This window comes from Thamnophis elegans, chromosome 16, assembly GCF_009769535.1.
Source record: "Thamnophis elegans isolate rThaEle1 chromosome 16, rThaEle1.pri, whole genome shotgun sequence".
NCBI classification, from domain to species: domain Eukaryota; kingdom Metazoa; phylum Chordata; class Lepidosauria; order Squamata; family Colubridae; genus Thamnophis; species Thamnophis elegans.
Window position 1 is genome coordinate 39,624,409 of NC_045556.1, and position 19,980 is coordinate 39,644,388.

Genomic DNA, 19,980 nt, shown 5'->3' on the forward strand with positions numbered 1-19,980 from the left:
CCGGAGCCTGATTTTGCAATCTTTGTCTGTGTGTGTGCGTGTGCGTGTGGTGTGTGGTGTGCGTGTCCGTGTCCGTGCATGTGAGTGCCATGGCTGTGAAAGGGAATCAGTGCAGTTAAGCGAATCAGGTGGCCATTGAAAATCAGGAAGAAATCAAGTTGTCTCTTCTCTTTCTTCCTTTCATTCCTCCTTCCCTTTTCCTTCCTTACCTCCCTACCTCTCCTTCCCCTTTTTTTCTCCTTCTCTTTCCCTTCCCTTCATTCTTCCCTTTTCCTTCCCGTTCCTCCTTCCCTTCCTCTTCCACTACTCTTCTGTTCCCCCTTTCCTTCCCTTCTACCTTCCTTTTCCCCTTCTGTTCCTCCTTCCACCTTCCCTTCTTCCTTCTCTTCGCTTCCTCCTTCCCTTCCTCTTCCACTACTCTTCTGTTCCCCCTTTCCTTCCCTTCCACCTTCCCTTCCTTTTCCCCTTCTGTTCCTCCTTCCACCTTCCCTTCTTCCTTCTCTTCCTCCTTCCCTTCCTCTTCCACTACTCTTCTGTTCCCCCTTTCCTTCCCTTCCACCTTCTTTTTCCCCTTCTGTTCCTCCTTCCACCTTCCCTTCTTCCTTCTCTTCTCTTCCTCCTTCCCTTCCTCTTCCACTACTCTTCTGTTCCCCCTTTCCTTCCCTTCCACCTTCTTTTTCCCCTTCTGTTCCTCCTTCCACCTTCCCTTCTTCCTTCTCTTCTCTTCCTCCTTCCCTTCCTCTTCCACTACTCTTCTGTTCCCCCTTTCCTTCCCTTCTACCTTCTTTTTCCCCTTCTGTTCCTCCTTCCACCTTCCCTTCTTCCTTCTCTTCTCTTCCTCCTTCCCTTACAGCAGAGGTGGGTCCCTACCAGTTCGCACCTATTCGGTAGAACCGGTTCGTCAAATCTACCGAACCGGTTAGAAGAGGTTCCACCAGTGGACCCGGAAAGCGGGCCACACCTCCTACAGAAGAGGTCCCAAACTTTTTTGAAACCCACCACTGCCTTCCACCCTCCCTTCTCTTCCTCTTCCACCTTTTCCTTCCCTACCTCCCTATCTCCTTCCCCTTCCTCCTCTCCTTCCTTTTCCCCTTCTCTTCCTCCCTTCCCTTCCACCATTCTTCCTTTTCCCCCTTCCCTTTTATGCTCAACTCAGACCTCATGTCACATCAGGCATTCAACAGTTAACCACCGTCTTCACTGCCCAGATTATGCAGAAGGTGGGTTTAATGTATTGGTGGGCCCCGTCTCGCACATTTGAATACGATGGTGCTGGGGAAAACAATAATTTACAACCAGTCCTCTCACATCGAGCAGCCCTTGCAGTGTCCGTGCAGCCTTCACCGTTTGCCTCTTGAATGGTCACTAAATGAATTGTTGTAAGTCAGGGATTACTTGTGTGGGTCAAAATGCCAGCATTTGGTTTTCACAAGGTGTTCAACTCCCTCCTTCCTTGTTTACTTTCAGCGTTTGGCTCCAGCAGCCCAAGCACCGTGTTCGGCCAAGCCACCAACACCAGTGGGAGCCTCTTCGGCCAGGTAATTCTTCCAAGCCACTTGCCTTCCTTCCTAGGGGCAAAAATACGCGCTGGGTCTGATCGGAAGGAAAAATTACTACGGGGTTTTGTTTATAATGGTAATCAACAAACCATCTAAACATGAGCCGGTTGGCTGGTGCGGCGGCAGCCAAAGAAGCCAACAGGCTGCATTAACAGAAGGATACAGCCAAGATCACTCAAAGTGTTAGTACCGCTTTGTACAGACGTGGTGGCTCGGTGGCTGAGACGCTGAGCTTGCCGATCAGAAAGGCCGGTGGTTCGAATCCCTAGCGCCACGCCGTGAGCTCCCATTCCTTGTCCCACCTTCTGCCAGCCTAGCAGTTGGAAAGCACGTAAAAAATGCAAGTAGAAAGAACAGGAACCACCTTTGGTGGGTGGCAGATGGAAAACACGTGGGGGTTGCTTTTCTGAGCAAACGCGGACCTCCCACCGCCTGTGGCCCAGGTCAGATGGGCAGCGTGATGCCCACGTTCAACATTTTTTTTTAAAAAAAAAAGAGTTAAAATCGATATACTCTGGCTAATGCCGCCAATCTGAACAATTTGGAATCCACCAATTAAAATCCCAGTTCTGGAGACACTCGACCAAGTTTTATAACCCCTTTTGGGGGGCGATCAATATTTCCTCCCAGGGGCCCCCAAAGCTCCGTGAATGCCGTTTCTCTGTTGCTGCTGTCGGATTTTGAACACACGCCAATAAATCTGTCTCCCGTTTCATTTTGATCGAATGTCTGAATAGCCTCTGCCCTTCCTACTTTTGAGATTACAAAAGTCGGGACACGCCTTTGTCCGGCATGGTGTCGTAGGGTCTCCTGCCTGAGCAGAGGTTGGACTAGAAGACCTCCGAGGTCCCTTCCAATTCTATTATCCTGTTGCGACTATTCTGTGCTAGAATATCTAGCAAGGCTACAACCCCGGGAGCTTATAAGAAGATGTTGGACAGCCGTTTGTCTGAAGTGGTGTCGGGCTTCCTGCCTGAACGGGGGTGGGTGGGGTGGGGGGTTGGACTAGAAGACCTCCGAAGGTCTCTTCTGTTATTCTATTCTAAGGCTTTGTTTGAATCGGGCAGAGCCGGCTTAACATCCTTCCTTTGGTCTTTCACAGCCGTCCTCTTCCGGCGGGGGTCTCTTTGGAGCCGGCGGCGGTGGGAGAACGGGGGGCTTTTTCAGCGGCCTGGGCGGGAAACCGAGTCACGAGGCGGCCAACAAGAACCCTTTCGGCTGCCCCACCGGCGGTTTTGGCTCATCGGCCAATCCAAGTAAGTAGAATTGGGGGCTCAGCCACTACGGCCATCCAGTTGGACAGCGGCCTCTTTGCAGGCTGCAGATCTCCAGGGCAGGCTCGCATAGCATTTATTGTCATTATGCATCATGTATCCAACGCAATTGCACGGGTAGTCCTGGACTTACGACCATCCATTTAGTGACTGTTTCAAGGTTGCAACAGCACTGGTAACAGTGACGTACGGCCGTTTTTCACCACTGTTGCAGCCTGCCCAGGGTGACGTGGTGAAAATTCAGACGCCTGGCCGCCAACTCATACTTACGACGGTTGCAGTATCCCTGAGGTCACGTGATCCCCTTTTGCGGCGATCTGACAAGCCATGTCAACGGGGGAAGCCCGATTCACTTAACAACCACATTACTGAGCTAACAACGGCAGTGATCCACTTAGCAATTTGCGGCGAGAGAGTTCGTAGAGCAGGGCAGAGCTCACTTAGCGCCTGTCTTGCACAGTGGCACAAATTTGGCCCTCTGTTGTGGTAAGTCAAGGGTCACTTCCACTTCCACGGAGCAGATTTCTGCAGCTGACCAGCGACGCACAACCAGCCAACATAAAAGACCTTTTAATCTAAACCTAAATTGCGTGTAGGGATGTGGTGGCTCAGTGGCTAACACGCCGAGCTTGTGGATCAGAAAGGTTGGCAGGTCAGCGGTTCGAATCCCTAGCACTGCTTAACGGAGTGAGCTCCCAGCCTTCTGCCAACCTGGCAGTTGGAAAGCAGGTAAAAAAATGCAAGTAGAAAAACAGGAACCACCTTTGGTGGGAAGGGAACAGCGTTCCATGCGCCTTCGGCATTGAGTCATGCCGGCCACATGGCCACCGAGACGTCTTCGGACAGCGCTGGATCTTCAGCTTTGAATCGGAGATGAGCACCATCGCCCCCTAGAGTTGGGAACGATGAATAGCACATATGTGCGAGGGGAACCTTTACCTAAATCGTGTGCAAAAGACGGTGGCGATCCCTTCCCTCTCCCCCGCCATCGTAACTTCGAACAGTCACTAAATGAACTGTCGTAAGTCGAGGACCGCCTTGTGGTTTTTATCCTGGCAGGGAAGGAAGAGCCATTTTTTAAATTTTTCACTCCCTTCCCTTCCCCATCGCAGACACATCGACTCTTTTTGGAAACAGCGGGGCCAAAAGTTTTGGCTTTGGCACCGCTTCCTTTGAGGAACAGAAGCCGATGGGCACCTTTAGCTCCGGTGGAGGGAGTGTGGCATCCCAAGGCTTTGGATTCTCCAGCCCCACCAAAACAGGTACTAAATTCCCACAAGGCCCCACCTTAAATTAAAGGATTTAGATCACGATCTATTACGGACGATCTATTACTCCTAGGTTAGCACCACCCTCCCAAATCACAGCTGCGTCAAGGCTCCTGATAGCATCCAAAAGTAAATCAGAGTCCAAGGCAAAGGATTCCTCCAAGTTCCAATTGATTGAGAGCCACGTTGGCACATCTGGGGGAACCCCCAATCTGACGGCTTCTTGGTCCCACCCCCACCCACCCCCAGTTGAAAGTTCAAGATCTTTCCCTCACACCCACAAGTCCACCCCATGGTCCAATCTCCCACTGCCATGCTGGCAGCTTCCACCCATCCAGTTCCGGTCAGGTGCAGAGGTGCAAAGAGAAAGGATGACCTTTGCTTTCTGGAAAGAATGTTGTTATGGCTGCATAGCGTCTCACTCCGTGCAAATCCCCCCCCCTCCCGTTTCCCCACCATAGAAAAAATGCCTAGGAGAATAAATAGAAAGCGTGGCAGGCCAAAGACCCCAAAGGAAAAGAGGGCTGCAGGTGTGACACGCTGCCTAATTTGGGGGGGCTGGGGGGGGATCAGTGGGCAGATTTACAGCTAGTTCCTCGGCTTATGACTGTCACGGAGCCCGGAATTTCCGTGGCTAAAGTTCTCCGGCGAGTTTTGCCCTGTTTTTAATGGCCTTTTAACATGCCGTCATCGTGAAGCAGATGGCTGCAGATGGTTGAGGTGGTTGCGCGGCTGTGAAGTGAATCCATTTTCCTCCGTTGCTGGTCACACCTTCACAAACACACACACCGGGGACACTGCGGCTGTCATAAATACGAGTCGGTTGCCCAAGCATCTGGATTTTGATCACGTGACCGCGGGGAAGCCACAACGGTCATTAAGTGTGAAAAACAATCCAAAGTCTCTTTCTTTCATTGCCGTGGTGACTTCAACGAATGGTTGAAAGACAAGCACTGCCTGTCATTTTAAGGGGACGTGGTGGCTCAGCGGCTAAAACGCTGAGCTTGTCGATCAGAAAGGTTGGCCGTTTGGCAGTTCGAATCCCCACGTAACAGAGTGAGCTCCCGTGACTCGTCTCAGCTTCTGCCAACTTAGCAGTTAGAAAGCAGGACAAAAATGCAAGTAGGAAAATAGGGACCACCTTTGGTGGGAAAGGAACAGCGCTCCATGCACCTTCGGCGTTGAGTCATGCCGGCCACATGACCACCGAGACGTCTTTGGACAGCGCTGGCTCTTTGGCCTTTGAAACGGAGATGAGCACCACTGCCCCCTAGAGTTGGGAACGACTGGCACATCTGTCCGAGGGGAACCTTTACCTGTAATTTACAATATCCAGGAAATTCCACAGAATCTGAGAGCTGCTTGACAAAAATCCACCAAGGTTCCTTTCAGTAATTCAACCAGGGTTCTTTTTTTTATTTTTTCTCACCTCCCTTCTCTCTTTCTCCTTCCTTTGTTTTTTATTGCTTTTTTCCAGATCGTTGGTGTTTACAGCCGGGGGGGGGGGGGGGGGGGGGGGGGTGGTTATCTTGTGACATTGGCTTAGACTGAAATTCCACCCGGGGGTATTAAAAGCACCCGTAGTCCAAAAGGAGAAGAGAAATGGTCTTGTTGGCTCTGGAACCGGCCCACGGCTTGGCTTAAAAATTAAAAATATGTAAACGCTCGGAGGAGAACGCCAATTTCAAACGTAATTCTGGGCAATTCCTTATTTTTTTCCCCTCAGGAAAGCCTTTCCTAACAGGAAAAAATACTTTTTGGGGATTTTACAATAAAAAACGGAGGCAGGTCTTGGTAGAGGCAGCCCTTGACTTACAACAATTAATTTAGTGACCTGTCGAAGTTACAGCCTTAAAAGAAAGCAACTTATGACCATTTTTCACCCTTAACAACCATGGCGGCAGCCTCCCCGTGACGTCTGACCATTTTTCACCCCTCACGACCATCGCGCTGGCGTTCCTCACAGTCACGTGGCCAAAATTCAGAGCCTTGGCAGCTGACTCCTATTTATGACGATGGCAGCCTTTTGCGACCTTCCGACGAGTTAAATCCGTGGGGAAGCCGGTCCCGCTTAACAACCGTGTGACAAATGCAGCGATCCACTTAACAATGTGCGGCAGGAACGGTGTTGAAATGGAATAAAAGTCCGCCGTCTCGCTTAGCAACAGAAATGTGGGAGGCTCCATTGTGGCCATAAGTCGAGGGCTACCAGTACGGGGGGGGGGAGGCGGACGGAGGTTCTTTTTCCTCCCCCCCAGCAGAAGGGAGGGAGGGAAGGAAGGAAGGAAGGAAGAATGAGATGGGAACGAAGAAAGGAGGGAGGGAAAGAAAGAAGAGGGAGCTATAAGGAAGGAAGAAGTTAATATGCTGTACGAAGAGAAGGGGAGAGAAGGAACGGAAGGAGAGAGGAGCGAAAAGAAAAGGAAGGAAGGAAGGAAGGAAGGAAGGAAGGAAGGGGAAAAAGAGAGAGAAGAAATAAGGGAGGGAAAAGATCAGAGGAGAAAAAAAAAATATCACACAGCCCTTCCGTCTTCTGGACCCTGGAGAAACACAAAGCCAGGCTCTGCGAGACCCCCAGAAACCCTCACCTCTCCTCCTCCCTCCCCCTCCCTCCCCCAGCTTCAAGGCTGCCCCTTTCGACAGAAGAGGCTGAGCGGCAAAATTAATTTATTTTTGTTCCTCCAGCCGCCTCCTGGCTGAAATGCTTGCCTGTGGGGGGGGGGGGGTTTCCCCCTGGCGCAATGAGCACGGCTGCCTTAGCAACTGCTCATGGGCGAGAGGTTTCTCTCCCTCCCTCCCTCCCTCCTCTGGGCTGCCAGCTGCAGGCCTCCGCGGCTTCCGCAGCCGCCCTGCCGCCCCTCTCCTCCCCTGCCGGCACCCTCCCCATCCCCCCCTTTCCTGCCCTCTTCCTCAAATCCATGTCCGAAGGATTCCTGGTCCAGACCATGCCTGTTGAATGCCGGCCTTCCTTCGGCAGTAAGTGCCTGGCCCTCGGAGGCTGGAGGTCCCCGCCCCACGGGGAGAGAGAGAGGGGGGGGGCTGGAATAGCACAGTCTGAGGCTCCGGAATAGAAGACACGACGGGCACTGCAGGACTCTTCCCCTGCCCCTCCAACCCTCCAACCCTCCAACCCCGCTCAGGTCCCTCTTGTCCCTGGGGGGTTAGGATTTCCCACGCGTCCGCCGGGAAGAACGTTAGTCGAGAGGGTGGGAATCCTACGGGCAGCCCAGTTTTAGGGATGTCTTTCGATTTGGGGGTTTCAAAATATGCTTTGCTGGGGAGGTGGGGAGGGGGCCCTGGTGGCTGGAAGGTCCCCCAGGCTGAGGTTCAGTTGTAACCTTGTTTACGGTTGACTTTGATGGGTGGTGTTGTCGGTCAGTGTGTGTGTGTCTGTCTACATGACATCTGTCCTCCCTCTCTCCCTCTCTCTCTCTCTCTCTCTCTTTTTGCCTCTGTTTTGCTCAGGTGGCTTCGGAGCTGCTCCCGTGTTCGGCAGCCCTCCCACTTTTGGGGGTTCCCCGGGGTTCGGAGGGGTGCCGGCATTCGGTTCAGCCCCGGCCTTTGCAAGTCCTCTGGGCTCGGCGGGAGGCAAAGTGTTCGGTGAAGGGACCGCGGCGGCCAACACGGGCGGATTCGGGTAAGCTGGCCAAAAAGCCCCCCTCCTGTGTTTCTAGACCTCATGATTTCCCGCCCATCCTTGCATGCCTGTATAATCCGGCTCCCTGCCTTGCCCTTCGGGAGGGAGGAAAGGAAAAGGGGGATTGGGGAAAGGGATGAAGGGAGGGAGGGAGGGAGGAAAGAAAGAGGGGAGGAAGGAAATAAAGAGAGTAGGGGAAAGGAGGAGGGAGGGAGGAAGAATAGAAAGGAAGGTAGGAAGAAAAGGAAGGAAGTAGAGGGGAAGAAAAGGAGGGAAGGAAGAGAAAGAAAGAAAGAAAGAAAGAGAGGGAGGGAGGAAAGGAAAGAGACAGGTAGGAAGAGAGGAAAGGAGGGAAGGAAGGAAGGAAAAAGAGGGAGGGAGGAAGAGATAGGAAGGGAAAGATAGGAGGAAAGGAACTAGAAGGGAAGGGAAAAAGGAAGGAAGGAGAGGGGAAGGAAAGGAAAGGGGCAGCTAGGAAGAGGTAAGAAAGGAAGGAAGGAAAGGGGGAGGAAGAGAGAGAAACCGCTAGGAAGAAAGGAGGAGGAAGAGTAGTAGAGGGGGGAAGGGGAGGGGAGGGAGGGAGGCCTACTTTGTTGGGCGGCCAAGAAGGGGTTGCTCAGAGCCCAGGGACCTCCATTCCCCCAGGCCTTCCTCACCCCACTCTTCTCTCCTTCTCCCCCCCTCCCCGCTTCCCTCCCCTCCCCCTCAGCTTCGGCAACACGGCAAGCACCGTCTCCTTCGGCACTCTGGCGAGTCAGAACACGCCAACCTTCGGCTCCCTCTCTCAGCAGACTCCAGGCTTTGGCACACAGAGCAGCGGCTTCTCCGGCTTTGGCTCCAGCGGAGGAGGTAGGAGGAGATATGGGGTCCAGGGGGAGGGAGGGAAGGAAGGGAAATAGGAAGAGGAAGGAAGGGAAAGAGAAAGAAAGGAAAAGACGAGAGAGGGAGAGGGGGGGAAGGAAGGGAAATAAGAAACAGAAGGAAGGAGAGAGGAATGGGAAGGGAGGGGGGAAAGGAAAAAAAGAAAGGGAGAAGGAAGGAAAGAATTTGAAAGAGGAGGCATTAATGTGAAGGTCCTGCCAGAGAATCCAGGGGCCAGGGAATTCTAGTGCCCCTTAGGCGTGGAAAGCTGGCTGGGTGACTTGGGGCCAGGGAGTTCTAGTCCAGCCTTGGGCACCAGGTCCTTCTCTTTCAGCCCTGCCCACCTCGCAAGGTGGTTGTTGTGAGGACAATGGGAGGGGGGGGAGAGAGTATTAGGTAGGTTCACCACCTTGAGTTTCGTCTAAAGATAATAATGAAGGTTATCAAACCGAAGGAATTATTTCTTATTTGGAAAGAAAAGTGTTTTTGAACCACACACACACACACACCCGTCTTTTTGCAAAGTGTATGATTTCTTCTTTTTGTAACTTCCCCATTAATCCTTTCCCTTTTTCTCCTTCTCCCCCCCGTGTAGGATTTGGCTTCGGAGCGTCCAATGCGTAAGTCCAGAAGTCCCTGTCCTCCCGCCTGTCTTTGTAGCGGCTGCTTCCCATGCCCGGAAGCTTCCTTCTTCCGGCGGTTGGGAGATATTAAAAAGCGCTTAATCCCACTTGCGGGTTTTTGGTTTTAATCAGCCAGGCTGGCTTCCTCGTTGGGTCTCTGCTCCCTCCTTCTAAGAGCATTAACTGAAAAGCCCAGGATCTGGCAGACGGTTCCCCCCCCCCTCCCCCTCTCTCTCTCTCACACACACCCAGGAGTTTTGGGTTTTTTTGTTTTAATGACCCCATATAATCCCTCACTTCGGGGTGGAGTCAAGGCAACTGAATGGGACCAAGTGTTTCCTGGCCAGATGCCCTTCCTGTTGCCGGTGCGGAGTTTCGTTCATCAGATATTTTCTCTTTTTTATTCCCCAAAGTTTTTTATTTTGATACAACTTTACACATATTATAGAAAGAAAGTGTTGACCGGATCCTCCCTTCAACGTCCTCTAAATTACATAATCCATTTTACATCATAACTTGTTTTTCATTGTCAGCCAAATTATTTTCTTCTGTTATTCTCCATTTTTTTAACTTCTTCGTAGTACATAAACACTGTCTTCACTTGCCCCTTCCAAAATTGCACCAAATTATTGTTTCATGGTTCTCTATTGGTCCATTTTACTATAAACAATGTATATCCTCTAGTTACGTCTTGACATAAAGAGCATTTCTTTCATTTTTTTCTACAGTGAACAATGTACTATGCTTTCTTTATTTCTTAATTAGTTGCATCACCAATCATGCTACTATTCCCTTTGATCTACTGTGCAGCAGGAATTTTCTCATTGTGCCCGGAGGGGGGAATGCCGCCCGCTACCTAGGATTGAACTCACAGGTTCCTGATCGGGAGGCCACTGCACCGACTCTTCCCCCCCCTCACGCCCCCCCCCCCCCCGGTCCTTGGGTGCTTTTCCATAAACCGAGACGAGGCCTCGGCTCCTTTCGCGAAAGGGGCATCGGTTCTTGATCCACAGGGGATACAGATAGTCCTCAACTCGCGACCGTTTCTTTAGTGACCACTCAAAGCCATTCAAATCGGGATGCCTCCAATCCAGTTCAGGTGGTCCTCGACTTACAACCGTTCGTTTAACAGCTGTTCGAAGTCGAAACGGCACTGAAAAAAGGGACTCACCGCCGCGTTTCACACTTAACGACCGTCGCAGCACCCTTGCGGCTAGGCGATCAGAATTCAGATGCTTGACAGTTGACTCACATTTATGACGGTCACAGTGTCCCCAGGGGAACACGTGATCCCATTTTGTGACCAATAAGCAATGGGGAAAACCAGATCCACTTAACAACCGTGTTACAACTGCAGTGATTCACTTAACAACGGTGGTCAGAAAGATAACAAAAGTTGCCTAGCAAATGTTTCACTTAGCAATGGAAATGTTGGGCTCTTTTTCTGGTCGTAGGTTGAGGACGGCCCATACTCTGAAACGGGGTGGGTTCAGTCTTAACCAACCGGCTTTCTTCTCCATTTCTCAAGATGATGATGATGATGATGATGATGATGATGATGATTTACTTTATTCATTAAACATGAAACCCGGTCAACGGAACATTAAAAAAAGGCATCACAAATCCCATTGACTGGTGCTAATGGTCGACATGGGTCTTAGGTATCAACCAAGGACCTTCTTAAAATATACGATGCTCCGAGTAGCAGAGTTTTTTCCGTTGCTGTTATTGTAGGAAGCTGCAATTTCTTGATGTGCTTTGCAAAATTCTTGGAGGTGGTGCCAAGAGCCCCGATGGCCTTGGGTGTCCCTGTTACATCTTTCATCCATGATTGGGTAGTTTCAAAGGCCAGGTCGTTGTTCTTGTTGTTGTTGTCGTTACTACTACTACTACTACTACTACTACTACTACTACTACTACTATTATTTCTTCCCCGTTTTAGATCCAATTCAGGATTCAGCGGCTGGAGAAGCTGAACAAGCAATGGCTCTTTTGCTGTTCTGGGACTTTCCTTTTTTTAAACGTCGCTTCTTCCAACTTTTTATACCGAACCAAAACATAAGAAACAAAAGAAAAAAGAAGAAGAAGAAAACCTTTGTGGAATTGCCTCTTTTTTTCCCTTTGTTTCGTTCATGGAAATGTTTCTTGGCCTCGCTAAATAAAGCTATTTTGTCTGCTGGTCTTTGAATTCCGCCTTGGCGAAGCTCAAAAGTCCACACAGCTGTTTTGTGGCTGCGGCTGTTTCGGTTTTAATAGGGATCCGCTGCAGAGGTGGGTTTCTGCCAGATCGGGCAAACCGCGGGTGGTGGCAGCGGCGGCGGCAGCACCAGGCTCCGCCCCACCGCCCGGATGCTCCTGCGCATGCACCATGAACGGCTGTGTTGCTGCAGAGAGTCTCCCCCCCTTCGGGGTCTTTTTGTGGGGGTCTGGAGGGGGGCAGAAATTCCGACTTGGGGGTCTCCTTCAGCCTCCTGGGGGGGGGGGGTGTCTTTGGGCGAAGGCCGGAGGGAAGAGCCGCTGGTGGTGAAGAGCCGGAGGGCCTCGTTCCAGTGGGACGGCATCATGGCCTGGAACTGGCTGACCATCTCAGCCCTCTGAGCCTCCAGGCACCTGGCCTTGAACTCCCGCAGGTCTTCCCTCTGCTTGGAAAGCCCATGCTCCTAGTCCTCAGGGACAACCACCTGGTGTCTCTTCCTGGGCCTGAATCACAGCCCAAAGCGGGGTGAAAGAAGCAGAAATTGGCCCCAAAATGGGAAAACACACTTGGAAATCTTGTTTTGAGTCTAATTTTACAATGCCACAAACTTCCTTTTGAGGACGGTTGATACTGTATATTATTAGGGAATGATGAATGAAGGCAAAGTCAGTGGAAGGAAGGAAGGAAGGAAGGAAGGGAGGGAGGGAGGGAGGGAGGGAGGGAGGGAGGGAGGGAGGGAGGGAGGGATGGAGCAAAGGGTATGGGGAAAGGAAGGAAGTGTTCAGCATCCAGAAGATAGATTTCCATGTTTTCCTAAACCATGAGCGCTAGAATGATGCTCACAATTTTCCTTTTGCGGCAGGGATTCCTTCTTCCTAAAATTAGCTGCCCTGCAAATGAAGAGCTGAGCCGAAGCCCCCTTGGTGGCATATCTGATATTTTTTTCCCCCTGCCTCCTCCGTTGCTAGGCTTCAGGCGGCTCTTCCTCTTGCAGGAGTTTTTCTTTTTTCCCCCTTTGAGCTTCATCACGGAAGACAGCCGCTGTGGCAGCTGGCCTTTTCATCTTCCTAATGGCATCTACTGAGAATCTTCTACATGCGCCCTATTTCAGTCGCTCTCCACCTTCGGCATCTTAAGCCCCCTAATCGGTTTTCAGGGGCCCTCTTGAGATCGAGGCCCCAAACAAAATAATAGTCACTTTTTTCTGACAGCGGCTGGTTGTCTCTTAATATTTATCCACTGCTGGCCCTTTTAGTTGTGATACACAAACTATTCTGCAACCGCAAAAGAATTGTGTGGGGAGGAAGAGGGGGGTAGTGAGGTCCTCAGTGCCCTTTGAGCTTGGTTATTTTCTGGCAGACGTCTCATAACCAAACTGGGCATCGTCATGCGTGTTAGAAGACTGTGGGGTTAGTGTTCTGGCCGAGGCTCCCCAAGAGCGTGAAGGAGACTCCTGGTCCCTACAAAAACCCCTTTTTATTAATTGACTGTGAATTCTGCTCCTTCATCTCCAGCAAAGTCTGTCAAGGGAGGATTTACGGTCACAGACCTTCTCTGGCTTGGAGAGCTGACAGGCCGATCTCTGCAGAACTTGTCCAGGAGCCTCAGAGATCACTAACCAATGAAGCAAACTAATTTTGTCTCCTGCAAACTCCACTCCCCTTTCGCTCCTCTTTTGTTTCCTCTGGGAGGGGCCATTCATTGTCCACCTGTGGCTTTACTCTCACATCAACCCCTGTTCTTTAGCTCCTCCCTTCGTCTGGCCACTCTGCACATGCTCACACTGGGAACAGGCTCCAGCTGTTCCTCTGCCCCACTGATGCCTGACTCTAAAGGCAGCTGATGACTGTCAGATGGCCCTGGGCCCCCCTCTGCCTCCGACACAGAGCCCTCATCATCAGAGCCTTCCCCATACTCCAGGACTGGCCCATCTTCCTCCTCAAACCTCCCCACTGGCCTAATCTGCTGCCAGCTCGCTGACAACTGTTAGTCTCTCCCTTCTAGCACTGATGACATTCCATAGTTGGGTCATGAAAAGTCTGCAAGGAACCCCCCAAGCCTAGGATTCCAGAGTTAAACTGTCCGCTATAAATGTCCTTTCCTTTTTTGTGACTATTGGCTGTGAAGTCTTAAATTTCCTCCTAATCATCTCCTTACAACTTTCTTTCTTCCTCCTCTCCAATAAACTCGTAGCATTGCCCTTTCCTACCTGAACACCAACATAACAAAGGCATGACTGCGTATTTTAACACAACCACACCGGCGGTTGTGTGGCTGAGCCCTGCGTTCCTTTCTCCAATCCTTCCCGATCCAGGAGCTACAAGAGGCATTCCACTTTGGCAGCTGGTTCCCTGGCTGAGCTGGCTGGGATCCAGTTATCGTCGGAGAGTTAATCTCTTCTATGGATCCCTTGGCCCCTCCCGTTAGTATCTCTGGTATGCAAGATGAAATGGCTTTGTCCAACGGAAGAGGATAAATTCGTTTTTTGTTTTTTAAATTTGCAGGCCTTCTGTGGCCAGCTGTCCTCTACAATGACTCCAGGCACGTTGGTACAACGCTCCAGAGTACATATTTCCAAATAGAGATATCGTCAACTTGCCACCAAGGAGACCCGGATGATAAAGAAGCAACAAGACATTCCAAGCATTTGTCAACCATCGGTCTATTTCGACCCTTTGTCCTATTTTTCGATCCTTCCATTCTCTGAAGTCTTAAAGCATCGCAGAGGAGCTGGGCTTATCTGGCAGTTGTCGAACGTCTTGTGTGGGCCTTTGTCATGGTGTCAGGAATAGATTGGGGCTCTAGCCAAGATTGCTGGCCCTCAAAATGCCCGGCATTGTTGGCTCAACCTCCAACAGGTTTCAGCTGCAGAGAAGATCCTGGTTCTAACCCTGCAAAATATCTCCACGCTGAGCTCCTCCAGGTGCCACCCAGACAGATGTGGGCTTAAAGCAGGGGTGGGCAATTTGGAGCCACATGTGGCTCTGGAGCTGCCTGTGGCTCTTTTATCCCTCTGCTGTGACTTCCAGTCGCCAGTCGGCAGTACAATTTTGAAAGGAGCTTCTGGTTTTTTTTGGGGGGGGGAGCAGGGCGTGCTAGGAGGAGACTCTATGGCAAACGGCGCGTTTTCCGGTCGGCTCCAAAATTGAACGGAGGGCCGGGGGGGGGGGGGGGGGGGGCGCTCCGGTTAGGACTTTTGTGGCTCTTTGAGTGTTTAAGGTTGCCAACCCCTGGCTTAAAGCCTTCACTGAGCCACTTCCGATCCGGACATCTGTTTTTCTGATGTCCATTGTCTCGTCGTCGTTCCCCCCCCCCCGAACATCAGATGATGCTTACCTGTCACAGGTAGGACTTGAGTCGAATGTGTACGGGACCAGCCGTTCTCCACGTCCATCCTTTTCCTCCACGATATGCCCGTCAGATACAGGTTGTCTTCAACTTACGACAGTTCGTTTAGTGACTGTTTGAAGTTTCAGAGTCACTGAAAAAAGGGATTTATGACCGTTGTTCACACTTACGACCATTGCAGTTTCTCCAGGGTCACGGAATCAAAATTCAGATGCCTGGCAACTGACTCATATTTACGATGGTCGCAGCGTCCTGGGGTCACGGGATCCCCTATTGCAACCTTCCGACAAGCAACGTCTATGGGGAAGCCAGATTCACTTAATGACCTGGTTGCAACTGCAGGGATTCGCTTAACAACTGTGGCAAAAAAGGTCATAAAATGAGGCAAAACTTGCTTAACAAACGTCTCCCTTAGCCACAGAAATTTTGGACCCGGTTATGGTCGTAATTCGAGGACACCGTATTTGATTCCCCTCCCCCCTCCACACCTTGTTTTTCGCACAAATAAAATCACATCAGTCCGTTCCTCTTTTGAAAAAAAAAATGCTGTTTAATTTCTTTGCTCTTTTTAAACATTCCTCTTTTTTATTTAATTTCCCTAAAAGCAAAAATATTCCTCTTTTCACCTTGATGTCTTTTATTATAATCATTATTATTTCAACACTTCTTATTAAGTGCCCATTCCTGGGACTTAAAAAAACAAAACCCCACACACCCACAGAATAAATTCACAGTATTTTTGCAAAAAACACAGTTCTTATTGCTGAATCAAAACCCAGGCAGAAGGTTGGTTGGGGAAGTGGTTGCATCCTTTTCTCTTTCCTTTCCCGTAAACCCCACCTTCCTTCTGGATTCTTTGGCCCTTCTTTCCCTTCTCCTGTCTGGGTGAACTGGGGCCGAGGAGGGGTTGTCTTGCTCAACAGCTCCACCTCCCCAAATCAAAAACTATCCACAGTGATGCAGCGAGGATCCCTCTTACCCAGGAGAAGGAAGGCGGTTGACCCTTATCTACTGGGGTTCCTCAAACGTGGCAGCTTGACGAGGACTTCAACGCCCAGAATTCCCCAGCCAGCGTGCTTTAAGGGCTAAGGACAGAACCCCTCAGGCCAAGCCAACCATGTCTAAATTTCCAGGATGAGGTCAGCCTCTGCTTCCTGAACTTTGCACTCTTCTGTAGAAGACGGAGAAGGCGGTTGTTGGGTTTTGTAGTGTTCTGAAGGGCCGCCCCCTTTCTGAGGAAGGAAACCATGGTGAGACAGACCCCCACGGTTTCCCTCCAGCTCCCGGCTGTGGCTGGGGGCAGCTGGAGTCTCCTATGAGGAACACTTCAAGATGTCCTACCGCCCATCCGTAGTGGTGGCCGTCACCAATGTTCTACATCATCCTTGCCTGAAACCCAACTACGGACAAGATAGACGGAGCCTGGGAGAATAAACTTAGGAGTATTCAGTGCATTTGAGTAGACAGAATTTGGTAAAGAAACACGGAAGTGGCCTTCAAGTATCTAAGATGGTCAAAAGACGGAGAAGACAATGGTTTGGAATCGTTTCCGAAGACAGAACAAGACATTGTGAGAGTTTAAATCAGAAGGGAAATGTTTGGAGCTGGACATCAGCAAATAAGTCCTATCAGGAGATATTCACTAATGGAACAGAGATCTCCAGAACCGGAAAAATCAGATCATCCCTGAACCCTCCCGAGTTTGATATTTCAATTTAAAGTTGGAAAGAGGGAGAAAATGGAAGAGGAAGGCTTTTTAAATTAGCACAGCCTTGCATGCAACGTTCTTGAAACCGTGGGAACCCTGGTTTCCTCTCTAAACTGGGTTGTTTTCTTACAGACGTTTCATGAACCAGCTAGGGAACAGCATCAGCCCTAGTGGGTGTGACTTGCTTCCTGCTTTTTTTTTTAATGCACGGTAGTTCTGAGCTTGGTTTTTCTTTTTTCTTGCAGATGTTTCATGACCCAACTAGGTAACCTCATCAGCCCTGGCGAGCGGGAATTGCTTCTGGTTTATCTACAATATCCCTGAACTTGGTTTGTTTTCTTGCAGACATATCGTTACCAAATTAAGTAATATTGTCAAGCAATTAATATTATCAGTGCTCGCTGGTCTTTAAACTCCCCTGGTGTTTATTTTCACCAAGAATATGGTCATTTCTGACTGCTACAATATTGTGGGAAACGTCTCTCAGGCATGTTTTGTGCAGAAACAGCATTGCAAAGAACCAACTGAATTATAATATATATATTTTACAAAAAGAATGCACCTACTCTAACTTTACTCTTTTTAAAAAAAACAGTAGAAAACCATAGGATGGAGAACTGGCATCGGGACACGTTCCCTCTTTCTCTTTGAAATCTAGAACAGAATAGACCTTCAAGCCCAGATTCTTTTTGCCTCCAAAATCCGGCCCAGAGGAAAAGCTAATTCGTGGTTTCCCAAGCTTTGCACAGGGAGGCACAGGCAGCTTCCTAAGATTTCCTGGGAAGTTAATCTCCTTTATACCGCCTCGCTGCAATCTCTCCCGGTGTTTTCCGCAGGCGTTGGGCGAGCTGCACCCTCTCTGCGTGTCTCTAGCAACACAAACGCGATTACCGTTAATTAATTTCTGAAATAGCCAGGAGGCATAAAGACTGGTGTGTGCTGAAAATGCAACCGGCCTCTTTAAATTAAACTGTGCCCCTGAAGCTCAAGTCAGCATTCAGTTGCCAAGTTCATTTGGCTGCCCATAATGCCAGGCATAAACCGGGCTCTGTTCTTGCAACTTGCGGCCGCGCGAGTGATTGTGGGCGCACCGCGGTTCGCCCACATAACACCTATCCTCCGCGAGCTGCGCTGGCTACCTGTTGATCTCCGGGTGCGCTTCAAGGTGCTACTTACCACCCATAAAGCCCTCCATGGTAGTGGATCTGCGTACTTGAGAGACCGCCTCCTGCCAATTACCTCCCTACGACCCATCAGATCGCACAGATTAGGCCTCCTCCGAGTTCCATCCGCCAGCCAGTGCCGACTGGCGACTACGCGGAGGAGAGCCTTTTCGGTGGTAGCTCCGACCCTTTGGAACGATCTCCCCGTGGAGATTCGCACCCTCACCACCGTCCAAGCCTTCCGCACAGCCCTCAAGGCCTGGCTAGCCCGTCAGGCCTGGGGATAAAGATTCTAATTCCGTCCCCACCCGAATGATGAATGAATGTTGTGTTCTATTTTTACTTATGTACTGTCTCATGTCTTGTCTTGTATTCCCCTCCCCACAAATTATAAGCCGCCCTGAGTCCCCTCAGGGAAAAGGGTGGCCTATAAATAATAAACAAACAAACAAACAAACAAACTTCTTCCCAAAGAGCCCTGATTGATAGATATAGACAGGTAGTCCTCGGCTTACGGCCACATTTGTCCCATGAGTTTTCTCCCGTTTTTACGACCTTTCTTGCCACAGTTGTTAAGTGAATCTGACTTCTCCGTTGACTCTGACTGTCGGAAAGTCACCAAAGGGGATCACATGACCCCGGGACACCGCCATCGTCATGAGTCAGTTGTAAATCAAGGACTACTTGCAATATCCATTTCCCAGCCCGAGATCTCCTTGTGGTCTCCTAACAAAGAACCTAGATCAGGGATGGCGAACCTTTATGGCACCAAGTGCCCAAACTGGAATGAATGTGCGCGCATGTTTGCCGCAGCCCTGGAAACTTGAAATCCCGAAACCCCAGAAACTGGTTTCCGGCGTGCCGGCTGGTCTTTCTGCATGCATCAGCTCCAGAAACCCAGAGATCAGCTGGCCGGTATACAGGCGCATGCCAGCCAGCCACCTGGTCCTCTGGTTTCTGGCACGTGTAGCCGCGCTGGCCAGGTGGCCTCTGCGTGTGTCGGAACGCTGGAAATGGCCGGCGCGTGCAGAAAACCAGCTGGCGATGGCGTGCCTGCCCACAGAGGGGGCTCTATGCGTGCCATGGCTTCACCACCAGGGACGTAGATATTCGGGGCTCTCCAAGGCCAGCCATTTCCCCCCATGTCTGTCGGCCTTCTGACTTCCAGCTGGAGGCTGTGAACCACACCGTGCAGAGGCGGGGGAGAGGGGGGGCATCATTCTTTCTTTCCTTCTTTTTAAGGGGCAGATATTCTTGTTTTTAGGTCACAGCCCCGTTTATTTCTCTTATCGAGCTAGAAATATTTATCTGCTTCAAAACGTCATCTTCTCAAAATCCCCCAAGGCATCGTTGGCAACAAGCAAACAATAAACCAAGTTTTAAGCTGACGTTTCTGTGTTCACACTGATTTTTTTTACATGCTAAGTTTTCTCCCTGTGCTCTTGTCCTCAGCAAAGCAAAATATTCTGCATATTTCTGTATTCTTCTTGTAACATTTACCCAGAAGGAAGTCCAGCTTATCGTTTATCACTTCCACCATTAATTAATTAGTTAACTCAAAGTTTGTTCTCGCCTGGTCTGCATCCATCACCCATCGCCTTCCTACTTGGGCACAGTGAGCGGTAAACTATCTTTTAATCGTTCTGCACCCCAGATCTTCATTCTGCCAAATGATAAATGGCGGAGAGGCTTCCCACTTGGATTCCCTCCCCTTCTTCTTCTTTTTCCTTTTCAATAAAAAAACAAACAAGGGCTCTTTTGCTCTGTGCAAATCCACAAGATCTCGGCTCTGCTTGGCGTGAAGCTGTAAAACGGGGGGGGGGGGGGATTTTGAAGCCGGAATCTTTTAATTAAAGGGAAAGAAGTACCCCTTAAAGGAAATTGGAAGTGTTGTCGTGGTTTTTAGAGGAAAAACAGTGAACAAAATAAATAGGAAATGAAAAACCACTGGGATATCGAACCCTTTGTCAGCATTTCATAGGACACATTAAATCGACAATGGGATGAGAGACTGTAGAAAAGGGCCTGGGGGCTCAGTGGCTAAGACCCTGAGCCTGTCGATCTGAAAGGTCGGCAGTTCGGCGGTTTGAATCCCTAGTGCAGGTCTCGCCAGATGACTTCCAAGGACCCTTCCAACTCTGTTACTGTTAAATGATGCGGTTTAGGACGAAATGAGCTCAACCGGTAACAGAAACAAGACAGGGTGTTTGGGGGGAGAAGGAAGGAGTGTCTTTCTAGACAACTCCAATCCCCCTTACAGGAAAGCTTCTGCCACACACATTAAACAGAAAAAGAGAACACAATCCCTTCTAGGTTTTTACACACACACACACACACACACA

General features: G+C 50.2%; 1 protein-coding gene across 3 annotated transcripts in view; it reads left to right on the forward strand.

The window, feature by feature from the left end:
- Positions 1-11,410, forward strand: part of NUP214 (nucleoporin 214) — a 42,944-nt gene extending 31,534 nt beyond the window's left edge. For 2 of the 3 annotated variants that reach the window (XM_032232728.1, XM_032232729.1), the window contains exons 30-36: positions 1,468-1,538; positions 2,662-2,815; positions 3,946-4,095; positions 7,567-7,738; positions 8,448-8,587; positions 9,195-9,219; positions 11,165-11,410. In XM_032232728.1, the coding sequence (XP_032088619.1) occupies positions 1,468-1,538; positions 2,662-2,815; positions 3,946-4,095; positions 7,567-7,738; positions 8,448-8,587; positions 9,195-9,219; positions 11,165-11,198 (746 nt within the window). In that variant the 3' untranslated portion in view covers positions 11,199-11,410. The remainder of the gene's footprint in view (positions 1-1,467; positions 1,539-2,661; positions 2,816-3,945; positions 4,096-7,566; positions 7,739-8,447; positions 8,588-9,194; positions 9,220-11,164) is intronic. The other variant, XM_032232730.1, reaches the window with a different exon arrangement.
- Positions 11,411-19,980: the final 8,570 nt, after the last annotated feature.